This window comes from Primulina tabacum, chromosome 1 (genome assembly GCF_025594145.1).
Source record: "Primulina tabacum isolate GXHZ01 chromosome 1, ASM2559414v2, whole genome shotgun sequence".
Lineage (NCBI taxonomy): Eukaryota > Viridiplantae > Streptophyta > Magnoliopsida > Lamiales > Gesneriaceae > Primulina > Primulina tabacum.
In genome coordinates, this window is record NC_134550.1 from 56667624 (window position 1) to 56680263 (window position 12640).

A 12640-nucleotide genomic window follows, 5' to 3' on the forward strand; every position below is an offset into this window, starting at 1 on the left:
GGGATCCTCCGACCCGATACATTAACTTTCCGATTTAATAAATCCTAGGTCCAGTTACTCAAATTGCATTCAGATCCAATATTTTTTAAAAAAATAGAATCAAACTCCAAAAATGAGTAGGTCTTTTGTGAGACGTTCTCACGAATCTTTATCAGTGAGACGGGTAAGCCGATATCAGTCTCACAAAATACGATCTGTGAGATCGTCTAACACAACTTTTTGTCATTTTGTAAACCAAGGGGGCAAAACCTACTGAATTAAATATGATTTCACCGCTATTTTATAATCAGTTTTACTAATGTTGTAATATAGTAAAAAAAATTGAAAATAATTAATGTATTTAATTATGGGATAAATTGGTAAAATTATAGATAAAAGAATACTAAATATGAAAACTAAACAATATATTTAAGACAGGTGAAAAAAAAAAGACATTTATATTTGAAACGAAGAGTATATATTTGGTCACTGGTATACATTCTGATTTCTGACAAGTGTTTTACTCTAACGTGAAACTTTAATAGATAATAAATAATAATACAATATAGTTTTGTAACTATAAAGTTTATCAAATCAATATATATTATTGTCCATGAATCAGATCGTAATAAATTCAACTTCAAAAGAGTAAAGAATCCTCATTTCTTTAGAAATATGTGCTATTATTCTTCTGTCAAGAACAGAGACTCTGAAGTCTGAACTCAAATTCCAAGATAATCCGACTGCCACAACATCCCAACCTTCTCAATCTGTTTACTCAAAATCGTGTCTTCTTTCCAAGCTAGCCTCAGAAGAAATCCGGTTTAGTGAAATATCCACCAACTCCAACATAAAGAAGTATTTTGCTCTTGCCCGTGAGTTAAAAGTTCCCGATGTCCAATAAATTAGTCAGTCACAGACTCGCCCTTCAGAGTTCGGAGTAAGTTTACTTCTTTCTGCGTGTAGAATCCGAAATTTCCCACTATATTCTGCAACTTGAAGTACATATGAAGTTTCATTCTCACCTAATGTGAGCTTGCAATGCTATTTTTGTTTCAATATTTGGGGAAGAATGGCAATGTATTTAGCTCTCACCTTAATTCTCATTTTCGGCTACTGTTTCTCCACACAATTGAAGCCCACCTGTAGTTTAGAAACAAACTTTACGCATTTTATGAAGAAAATTCGAGATTTGAAAGAACCCACTGGAAATTACCTTGATGGGAGCATAAAGTTGGAGTCTTTGAAGAAATCTGTGTTCAAACTGAGTGGAAATTCCACCATTTTGAGTGAAAACAAGACTTTTACGTTGGGTTTCTTCACCCTGAACGATGACTTCAACTGGTACTTAGGCATTTGGTATGCTTCAATCCCCATTCGAACCTACGTTTGGGTAGCGAATCGGGAAAAACCCATAAAAAATTTGCTGTCGGCTAGTGCGGAGATAACTGAAAATGGGAAGTTAGCTGTGGTGGACCAGGATTCAGGAATCGTTGTTTGGGAGACGAGCAATGCTGAAAAGGGAAGTTATTTAAAGCTTCTAGAGGAAGGTAATCTGGTGTTGTCGAGTAAAAATGGGAGAACTCTGTGGCAAAGCTTTGATTTTCCAACCGACACTTGGATTCCAGGCATGTACTTGACGGCGCTTCAAAGGCTTACTTCTTGGAAGAGTTCCGCTGATCCTGCTCCAGGAAGATATTTCTTGCAGTTAAATCCTCCAAATTATGGTGAGATTGCTCTCTATTATGGCAGTAACAGTATTGATAATTTGTATGAATATTGGTCTACTGGGAATTGGAATGGAAATGCATTTTCTGGGGTTCCTGAGATGACAATCCCTTACATATATAGATTTGAATTTTTGAATCCTTTCTCGCCAATGGCAACTTTTGGATACACTGAGGTACCATTAGAGAGGGGCGTAAAGCCTCCCTTAACAAGGTTCCGCTTGGACCATCTGGGGAAGTTGAGGCAATTTACATGGTCCCAACAGAGTGAAACCTGGAACATGTTTTGGTCGCAGCCCGAGAATCAATGCAGAATATATGGGCTGTGTGGAAATTTAGGATTTTGTAATGCTAATATGCTGAGTCCTTGTCGGTGTTTGGACGGTTTTAATCCTGTGGACAAGGTTTCATGGGAAAAAGAAGATTTTTCCGAGGGTTGTCATCGCAAAGGCTACGAGAGTTGTAGTAAGAATGATGAGTTTGAAGAAGTTGGGCCGGTGAGCTATGAAAGAACATCAGTGGTATCATTCAGTGGGACCAAGAGTGAGTGCGAGAATGCGTGTCTGGAAAATTGTTCTTGCATTGGTTTATTTCATAATGCGAAGAATAATATGTGCAAGAAATTATATGGTTCTCTTTTGAACCTGCGAGATCTTACTTCTGACAGTACTATTCAGGATAAATTGTATTTGAGAGCGCAAAGCACTGGATCTCGCAAAAATAACAAGAAGAAGACGACTTTCTTGATAGGGATGCTTTGTATCCTTACTGTGATTCTGAGTGTAGGAACTATATTCTTGTTATTCGTGTGTCAGCGAATGGTTAAAAGAAGGAAAGCAGAAGAAGATGGTGTGTTTCAGGTCACGAATCTGAGGGTGTTCTCTTACAAAGAGCTCCATGTTGCGACTAAAGGATTTTCTGAGAAGCTCGGGCATGGAGGGTTTGGGGCAGTTTTTCGAGGTGTATTGTTGGATTCTTCCCCTGTGGCAGTGAAGAGGCTTGAAAGACCTGGTGGTGGTGAGAAGGAGTTTCGAGCAGAGGTGTGTACTATAGGAAATATTCAGCATGTTAATCTGGTCAGATTAAGAGGATTTTGTTCTGAAGATTCTCATCGTCTCCTGGTTTATGATTGCATGTCAAATGGTCCTCTTAGCATGTACCTAAAACCGGAAGGTCAGAATCTGAGTTGGGACGTTAGATTTCTTATCGCTCTTGGGACTGCAAGAGGCATCGCCTATTTACATGAAGAGTGTCGAAGCTGTATCATACATTGCGATATAAAGCCCGAGAATATCTTATTGGATGAAGATTTTTCTGCCAAGGTTTCTGATTTTGGGTTGGCGAGACTAATTGGCCGAGATTTCAGCAGAGTTTTGGTGACAATGCGGGGCACATGGGGGTATGTTGCTCCTGAATGGATCTCTGGTGTGGCAATCACTACAAAAGCCGATGTATATAGCTATGGGATGACGTTGTTTGAGTTGATAGGTGGCCGCCGCAACGTGGAAGGACCACTCTCAGGTGTTGGAGTTGTCGAGGGCGAACTGGAGAAATGGTTTTTTCCACCATGGGCCGCACGCCAAATAATTGAGGGAAACCTGGCGAGTGTCATTGATGAGAGGCTCGGGGGTTCTTATAATAAGGTAGAGGCAGAGAGAATTGGATTGGTTGCTGTTTGGTGCATTCAAGATGAAGAGTCTACGAGGCCTACAATGGGAATGGTGGTGAAAATGTTGGAAGGAGTGGTGGAAGTGACTGTCCCACCGCCTCCAAAACTGCTTCAAGCCTTAGTTTCTGGCGTGTCCTTTCAAGGGGTGGGGGGAGGATCTGGGAACATGGTAGTGCAGGAGCATGCTGGCAGTTTTCATGACATTTTTTCAATCTCCATGGAATCCAAGGATTCTACACAGTCAATATAGTTTCTCTTTAATTTGCTAGTCCATGTTGAAGTCGCGTTTCCAGGCATTTTCAAAGGGTTAAATTGGCTAAGCTCATTGATATTCTGCTTTATACTTTTCCATATATGTCGTACTTTTATTTTATTTCATCCTCCACCTGTATTAAAGACAACCGATTATAGATTAATACTGAGCTTGAACAATATCTTGGGAATTTAGACCATGCCAATGGGTAAAATTGCAAAATCGATAGACTTCTGGGCATGAGTAATGAGTTATTTTCTGTAAACTATCGAATCATAGTCTCATGAGTAATGAGTTATTTTCTGTAAACTATCGAATCATAGTCTCTTTTTTTCTATCATCAACGGATTTTTACTTGACCATGTCCTCGTTATGTCCACCTACGCATTCTTTCAGAAGCTTGCACCACCTGCAATTCAAGTGAAAAAAATGTTGCAAAGGGTTTAAATTTAAAACTAGACCATGCTTTGTCCATCAGAAAATGTTTATTTTTCTGTTGAATCATATCATAGGAATCAACCTCAGAATATTACCTCATCCTCCCAATTTGTGTTCCACACGATAACCAAAAGAATCAAAGTTTGCAGAAAAGTTCCAAATATCATACCGATCCAAATTCCCTGCGATCAACCATCCGTGATCAGTAAATTTTGTACCTCAAAAATACTAACCTGCTGATGATGTTTTCTGTACTTTATTCACTTGTTTGCTTTCTGTGGATATGCTTATGTTACTATTCAATTCATGTGCATGATTAGTCCTGCTGACCACAATGAAGATCCGTTTATTACCTTCACTCCTAGATCAGTTTTATAACCCAGAACAAATCCAATTGGGAGTCCTATGATGTAATAACAAAACATGTTAATGCAAGCCACAAGTCCTTGCCATCCTCCCCCTACAGCAACTCCTGCAGAAACAACATTTTACCGATCATCTTAGAATCTGTAAATAAATATTCCAAACATGTATCTCTATTATTATGATTAGCACAATATAACTGGCGTTGAACCTGAAATCACTGGCTGAATGCCATTCAGCACCAGGGTTATAGCTAAAAGGTGTGCTAAATCAGAGACTGCCTTTTGCATTTTTTCGCTGCTGGTAAAAAGGATGGCGAAATGGTCTTTCGTCGCCATTATTATCACCATGCTCAGGAGACCTATGAGTACAGATTCGGCAACAGTGACAATGACTGAGAACTTGGCAGCTCGAGGATGTCCTGATCCAAGCTCATTTGACACACGAACGCTAGAGGAAATATAGGAAGAAATGAAGCAGAAAGACACTAAAGATTCGGGTGAGAAGTATTTATCCTTTTTTTTTCCCTATTTTTACCTTATTGCTGCATTAATCCCAATGAACAGCATACCTTCCCATCCATTCAGGTTCATGCTGAATACAAGAAAATGATTATGTGATAGAATTAGCTCTTCGATGATAAAAATAATATAATTCAAATTTTTCCAAAATTCAAGTTTCACCCTCCTGAATTCATTGAGTTGCTCCACCCCCGACCCTCTCCCATTATCTGTTCCACAAATCTTAGGTCCTCATATGCTAGTATTATCTTGTATTGCTAGTTCAAATGGTAGACGGGATCAGGAAGTATGGTAGGCAATAGCATTGATTAAAATCTGAGCGAATACGTGATATTACCATATAGAAAGGGATCCGACAGCCAGGACAGGATCCTCTAGATGCCCAGTGAGAACTATTATACTCATAAAATACCATATTTCTAAGCAAATCATAATGGCTGAGGCAACCGAAAGCTTTGCAAATCCCCAGATATCCTTAAAAGCGAGCCATGACAATCCATTCCAACTATCTTGGCACCACCCAACTATGTACACAACCTGAGCTATAGCAATACCCCATGCTGATACATCATAGGCTGCTGCTGCACCAGCCAATCCCCATTCAAACACTTTAACAAACAAAAGCAGCAACCCTATGTGCAAGACAAAGGCCACAAAACCGACCCATGCTAGAGTCGCCACCTTACTTTGAGCTTGCAGGAACTTCTGTGTAGGAAAGTTAATGGCGAGCGAAAACATTTGTGGAATGATTTTTATTGAAAAATTTCCTGCTATTTCGGCAATGTCGTGTCTTTGTCCTAGTAGCTTTAGCAATGGTGTGGCATAGATGTAAAGGGGTGAAAGGCAGAAACAAGCAGTTGTGAGTATTATCCATGATCTTTGCATGTAAATTCCCATCATTTCTGTTTCTCCAGATCCAAACGCCTGTCCACATAACGTCTCAAGTGCACTAGCCATACCAAGCTGTTAAACCAAGAAGATATGATGTGAAATGCTTTGGTGTTGATCTCTTTGGATTCAGATAGATCTGGAATCCATAGAGGGGATGAGTCTGGGACAAGGGAGGTGAGGTGGGAAGACTGGATAGATATTAGGGGATAAAAGTTAAAATACTAGAAAAACTTTCATAAATTATTTTCCAAGGATACAATCACGCCCCCCTTGTCCTCTGTTGGATCTACTGTTGCTTTGAATTACTGAAAGTTTGAAAGATAATAAGCTTACCATGAATCCGAAGGATAAGTTTGCAATGACTGATAAACAGATAGCGACTGCAGATAGCTCTATATCCCCTATGTGCCCCACAAAGATACTAGTGAAAGAATTGATGCCATAATTGCACAAAATATTGAAGGCAATAGGAGCTGCAATAGCCCATAGTTTGATGGATTCTATGTTTATCACATTTTTCACGTCCTCGTAACTTCTTACAGGAGGATAATCGCCTCCCTCCCCATTTACTAACAAGGTGGTTGGTGCCTCGTGGAGCAACTCCTTTTCATCTAAGTGTGTCTTGTTGAAAAAAGATGGTTCTTCCAATTCCAAGACAGCCATTTGACTTGTAGACAAGTCCAATGGTGACGATGCTGTTGAAGAGGCTGAGCCATTGCTTCCCAATGCCCCTCCTCCATTCTTTCCTATGACACTCGCAATCGTTACACCTTGTGCTACAGCCCTGATCACTGTGTTGAAATTTATGATAGATTGATAAATTGATCTAGTTAGTAGAATGTGCTTCCTTTTTCAGAATCTTTTGTCTTTTTCATCATTTTTGTTTTCTTTTATTTGGGGTTATGGTTATCTGAGTTGTGTCATCTTATATATGCTTAATAATAGGAGATTTGACTAGTCGTAGTTAATTCTGTTATGTTGTTACATATGCAGAGGAAGGGAGAAGACAGAGACTTGTTCTTGACCTTAGGATATGGTTTTTACTAAATTTCGTCTTGCTTTCTTGTTTCCTATTTTGGGGCATGGAGAATAAATGGTTCTTGATTGAGTATTGTGTTTGCCTTCTTTTTCTAAGACCCAACTGTTTCTCGCTACTTCTCGAAAATATACCAATTTTTTCCCCATATATCACTCAAAAAAACCCCCATTTTGTGAAAATGAGATATGATGAAATAAAGTTTCAAACTTAATATTTGATGAAAAATATTGTTCCAGTAAAATGATAGTTAATACAAAAAATCAGTAGATAAAATTATAATAAAATGATAGTTAATACAAAAAATCAGTATATAAAATTATATATGTAATTTTATATACTGATTTTTTTCTTGAACATCAATACATGTAATATGATTCAATCGATAGTAATAAATTCTAACAATAATGTTACTCTAATGATATACATATAAATATATATGTACTAGCAATGATCACGTGCGATGCACGTGGATGATTAATAATGAAAAATATAATAACGAGATTTAGATAATTTTTAAAATCATTTGAACATCTTGTTTATGAGTATTAATTAATCTAAATATATCATAACACAATAAATAAAAATACATCATGAAGATAAATCATATAAATTCACTTATTTATATAACATTTTTCAATTTGCATGATTATAACATAATGACAGTTCTATCAAATTAACAAAGATATTCTTCATCCAAATATCATTCACAATGGAAAAAAATAAAAATAAAATTAAGAGAATAATAAGTTTACTAAAACCAAAATCACAATGTATTTAAATAGAGTGCATATAGTGATTGTCAAATAAAAATCTCTTAATTAACTAAATTATCATACTGATGTTAAAATAAAACCCCTAAACTTGTTATTAAGTTAAATATCAATTGTGTTTTTGCTAATTTTTAAATCCTTGCAAATTTTGTTTAACTTTTTCCTTTTTTAGAATAGATATTATACATCAACTCAAATATTTTAAAAGGTATAGTAGCTCAATCGTCATGATTCGATCGATGTATCCAACAATGACAATTATTGCACTCCAATAATATCAATAATTACACTAATTGCAATATATATAATCGATCTCATGACTTTGACTCTTATATATACCAATTGTAAGATCATGTATTTGCCACTTTACCAAAAGTTATAACCGAATAACGATGCAACATTAACTAAAATCTTTTAAAATCGTAAAACAACTCAAACGTCATATTTCAATTGTTATACCTTACATAAACAATTATTGCACCTAACAAATATGATATAGTTGTTATTTTACATTATAGAAATCATTTTTCTAAATCAAATTTATTCTCACTAATCAAATAATTTCATCGAACACAAAGTAGTTTTAATTACTAATAATAATTTAAACACAAATATTAATTGTTAGGGTGACCACTCTATGTCCTCACCTATGTTTCATTAAGTTGCAATCATAGAAATAATGCACAATGAATTAGTAAACACAACTTAGTTAATTTAATAAGTGAGTAATATTAAATAATAATTTTGTTATTTTGAAATGTGAAAAATAGTTTTTATATATATAAATTCATCATATATAATGATAAATTAATTAATATGTAGAAAAGAGAAAAAAATTATTTTTTATGTATGTAATTTCATCATATACAATTAGAAATTAATTAATAGGTTGAAAAGAACAAACAATATAACAAATCAATATATTTTATATGATGATTTCGTAATAGAATAATGCTAATAAATCATACTTTATATTATGTTTAGAACGCAACTGAAAATTGATAACAAAATATATAATAATAGAAACTTTAATTTTAAAAACATTATTATTTAAAATATTATCAGAATACATGATGAATCATAAGTGATAATTTTAAAAACATTATTATTTAAAATATTATCAGAATACATGATGAATCATAAGTGAAATCACTAAATTATTGAGTAACTATTTATTTAATTATTACTTAAATCAATTTATAAAATAAAAGAAAAGAAAAGATATAAATATTAAATATTCATTAGCAACCATGAAGAAATACACTAATTTTAGTAACAAATTTTAGTTAGCAAAAAAGAACAATTATGGGTAAATTGATAAATTCAATATGCATTATATCTAAAGACATTTAAAATAGACATTAAATTCTAAAAGAACCCATCAAAAAAATTATTGATTTAATTTGCTACATTAAATGAATGAGGGTATATTGGAAAATTCACAATTAGAAGTCATATATTTATATGTATGTTAGATATATGGTTTTACCTAATAAACAATTTTATCACTTTTCTGTGTCGAATATTGCATATCAACGAACTCTAGCTGTTTTTAATTTTATTAATGGTAATAGTTAATTATTCATTTATTTATTCTCACATAAAAATCTTGTAGCTATTTTCCATTTTTGGGTATCGCTGCTTACCTCCATTTTGATTTTAAAAAGATGGCGATGATGATATGATATGATATGATCTGGTTGTTTTTGTTATTTGTATTAAATAGGAAATTGTTGTTCAATTCCTATATTTTCACATCAAAATCTTGTGTGAGATGGTTTCACGAGTCGTATTTTGTGAGACGAATCTCTTATTTGGGTCATCCATGAAAAAATATTATTTTTTATGCTAATAATATTATTTTTTATTGTGAATATCGGTAGAGTTGACAAGTCTCACAGATAAATATTCATGAGACCGTCTCACAAGAAAACTACTCAATTTCAACGTGTGTAACTTTTTTTTTTAATCTATAATTTTGGATGGTGTATATATAAGGTTTTGCATAATAGATATAAGGTTTTGCGTATGATCTCAATCATGAAACACAAATTTAAGTTATTGTATATTATAAACAAGTCAAGTGTTCAATTATACCGTCTAAAATAAGGATAAAAATCGCTAGAACTCGCGATTAGTACCATATTTTATTAGTAAGGACATAGATATGTTCAAAAATATATATTAATACTCACTTGATGAGTTCATTGGACAACTCTCCCTAAAACTTTCTAAGTGGTTATCATTCATCGAATATATAAGTTTGTGATCATGGTTGTACATTTTTAGTCTTTATGAGCCTTGACAACACTGAGACTCTACATGTCAAGACTATATTTTAACTCGTTTACCAACTATACGAGAGTAATTAGATGCGATATTGGGTATGGTTGCGAAATGATTCTAAAACTGACAACTGTCATATTTAGAGTCAGTGGATACACAAGGGTTAGGCTGCCATCTTCTCTCATGGCCAATGCCATGCCACACCTCCCACTACAAGAAAAATTATTTTCCGCAGCATATCATCAACAGCGTGCATTAAAAGTACGCTGCGAATAGTACTTTTAACGGCGTGCATCAATATGTGCGCTGTTAATATTGTTGCACTTGACAGAAATAACGACGTGCATTAAAAGCACACTGCGGAAAGTAATATCCGCAGCGTGTATTTATGTGTGCTGTAAATATTATATACTTTCTGTAGCGTGCTTTTAATGCGCGCCGTTAATAACATATACACTAACGACGCGCATTAAAAGCACGCTGCTGCGGAAAGTAATATTATTTACTATCCGCAGCGTGCAATAATGTGCGCTGTTAATATCCTATCCATTCACGGCGTGCACTAAAAGCACGCTGCGAAAAATGTGTGCAAATTTTTAAATTGGCGACATTAACGGCGCGCATTAAAAGCACGCTGCGGAAAGTAATATTATATATTATCTGCAGCGTGCAATAATGTGCGCTGTTAATATCCTATCCATTCACGGCATGCATTAAAAGACGCTGCGAAAAATGTGTGAGAATTTTTAAATTAGCGACAGTTTTCGTGAATCCATCGCTAATTTAAAATATGCGACGGTTTCTACATAACCGTCGCCGATTTAAAATCGACGACGGTTTAAGCAAAAGCGACGGTTTTTATTAAACAGTCGCTAATAGCCTTAAATCAGCGACTGTTATATATAAACCGTCGCTAATAGTCGCAAATTGTCTATAAATATCAGATTTCCACTTTCCTCTACACCGCTTCACAATACTTAAAATTTTTCTCTCTTATGCGATTTTAATTTCGATTTAAGTACATTTTTTTTCAATTTTTGGTTAATTTTTTAAGTGTTAGTTAAGATTATCGGTCAATTTATCATAGTTGTATTGTAGTTTTTTTTTTAAATTTATTAAATTATAAAAGTAAATTTTTTTTTATTTTTATGCAAACTTTAGCGACGGTTTTTAAACTGTCGCGAAATATAGCGACGAGTTTTAAATCGTCGCTAAATTTAAACACCGTCGTTAATTTAGCGACGGATTATAAACCGTCGCTACTTTAGTGACGTTTTTAACCGTTGCTAATTAGCGACGGTTTGACCGTCAAAAACCGTCGCTAATATTTAGATTTGTTTGATTATTAACGGCATACATTGCACGCTACGGATAGTTGTATTAACGACGTACATATGCACGCCGTTGATAATAGTATTAACAGCGTGCACATGCATGCTGCGGATAATCTTGAACTTTCAACGGCTTGTAACTTCGCAGCGGATAATCTTGAATTTTCAACGGCTTGTAACTTCGCAGCGTGCAATGTGCGCCGCGGAAAGAGAATTTGCGCGCTGCGAAAAGCCATCTTTGTTGTAGTGTCCGTTGTGCCGCCACCACTCTTCTTTATTTATTTCTAGTGCAAACTAAATAAAGAATATAGATTCCACCCGTGGAGTTGATTAAGGAGAATTTCGAGAAACACAATGAAGAGTTTCAAGTTATTGTTTTTCACAGAGAATTAAAAAAAAAGTTATTTCTGCTAATTTCGTGATAATTGTAGTTGTCCAAATTGTTGATCACTCAAAAGTAATTAAATAAACATCATGTGCATGTTTATAATAATCCACACAACATCCAAGATATTTTGTATAACAAAATATTTATAAAAAAATTCAATTCTGTTGCGTTCTTGGATACGCAAAAAACAATTCACCAACTTTTGTAAAATTATTATTGTATTCTTAGAACAAATTCCAGAACGCTCGTTCTATTATCAACTTTTCCCATAATATTAATACAGACGTCATTGTTTTTTTGGATCAAAAAATGATATATCACATGCAGTGACGGATGCAAGAGCCCAAGACTGCTTCGGCCCAATATATGTAGATTTTTTAATTGAAACATAATATTTTCACTCAACCGGTAGTCCAAATGAATTTTAGCTTATACATTGGCCCAAACTCAATTCTCATTTATCGTCGGAAACCGCTTAAACAAATGAAATTGAATTCTTTATGTATACTAGTGCACAGACGCATGTGTTGCGTGTTTGTATAATATTTTTTTATAATTCATTTGATTTATATTTAGATGAAGATCAAAATATAATTATAAGAAATAGCGAGGGACTACACTGTAAATTTGATAATATATATTAAAAAATAAATTGAAAAATAAAAATATAAAAAAATGAGGATCAAAATATAATTATAAGAAATAGCGAGGGACTGCACTTTAATTTTGATATATTAATTAAAAAATAAATCGAAAAATAAAAGAATAAAAAAATGACATCATTGAGAATTGAACATATGACCTTAAACTCCAAGAACCAATGATTCTATCCGCTGAACTATATATAAATTATATTAAAATTTTAACATTTTATTAATATAAATAATTTTTTAAACAGATCATGACACCAAAGTTAGTTATTCTAAAGATCTCAAACTTAATAAAATAATATCGATAGTACTCCGTTGATCAATTATTGGCTCCG

At 34.1% G+C, this 12640-nt stretch overlaps 2 protein-coding genes across 2 annotated transcripts; one reads left to right on the top strand and one right to left on the bottom strand.

Annotated features, from left to right (window-relative positions):
* The first annotated feature begins 618 nt into the window (after positions 1–618).
* LOC142552926 (G-type lectin S-receptor-like serine/threonine-protein kinase SD2-2) lies at positions 619–3699 on the top strand. Its single transcript, XM_075662854.1, has one exon. The coding sequence runs from the start codon at positions 1052–1054 to the stop codon at positions 3623–3625; it is 2574 nt and encodes an 857-aa protein (XP_075518969.1). The 5' UTR covers positions 619–1051; the 3' UTR covers positions 3626–3699.
* A 209-nt stretch (positions 3700–3908) lies between these two features.
* Positions 3909–6847, bottom strand: LOC142552934 (protein DETOXIFICATION 34-like). Its single transcript, XM_075662866.1, has 7 exons — positions 6175–6847; positions 5288–5913; positions 4967–5023; positions 4641–4879; positions 4420–4538; positions 4162–4248; positions 3909–4037 (listed from the first exon to the last, which is right to left on the bottom strand). The coding sequence occupies exons 1-7, from the start codon at positions 6502–6504 to the stop codon at positions 3999–4001; spliced, it is 1497 nt and encodes a 498-aa protein (XP_075518981.1). The 5' UTR covers positions 6505–6847; the 3' UTR covers positions 3909–3998.
* Positions 6848–12640: the final 5793 nt, after the last annotated feature.

Coding starts and splice junctions, on each gene's coding strand:
- LOC142552926 (XM_075662854.1), top strand. CDS start 1,052: ATGGCAATGTATTTAGCTCTCACCTTAATTCTCATTTTCGGCTACTGT.
- LOC142552934 (XM_075662866.1), bottom strand. CDS start 6,504: ATGGCTGTCTTGGAATTGGAAGAACCATCTTTTTTCAACAAGACACAC. Junction 5,914..6,174: donor ACTTATCCTTCGGATTCATG/GTAAGCTTATTA, acceptor TTGGTTTAACAG/CTTGGTATGGCTAGTGCACT. Junction 4,539..4,640: donor CATTCAGCCAGTGATTTCAG/GTTCAACGCCAG, acceptor TTGTTTCTGCAG/GAGTTGCTGTAGGGGGAGGA.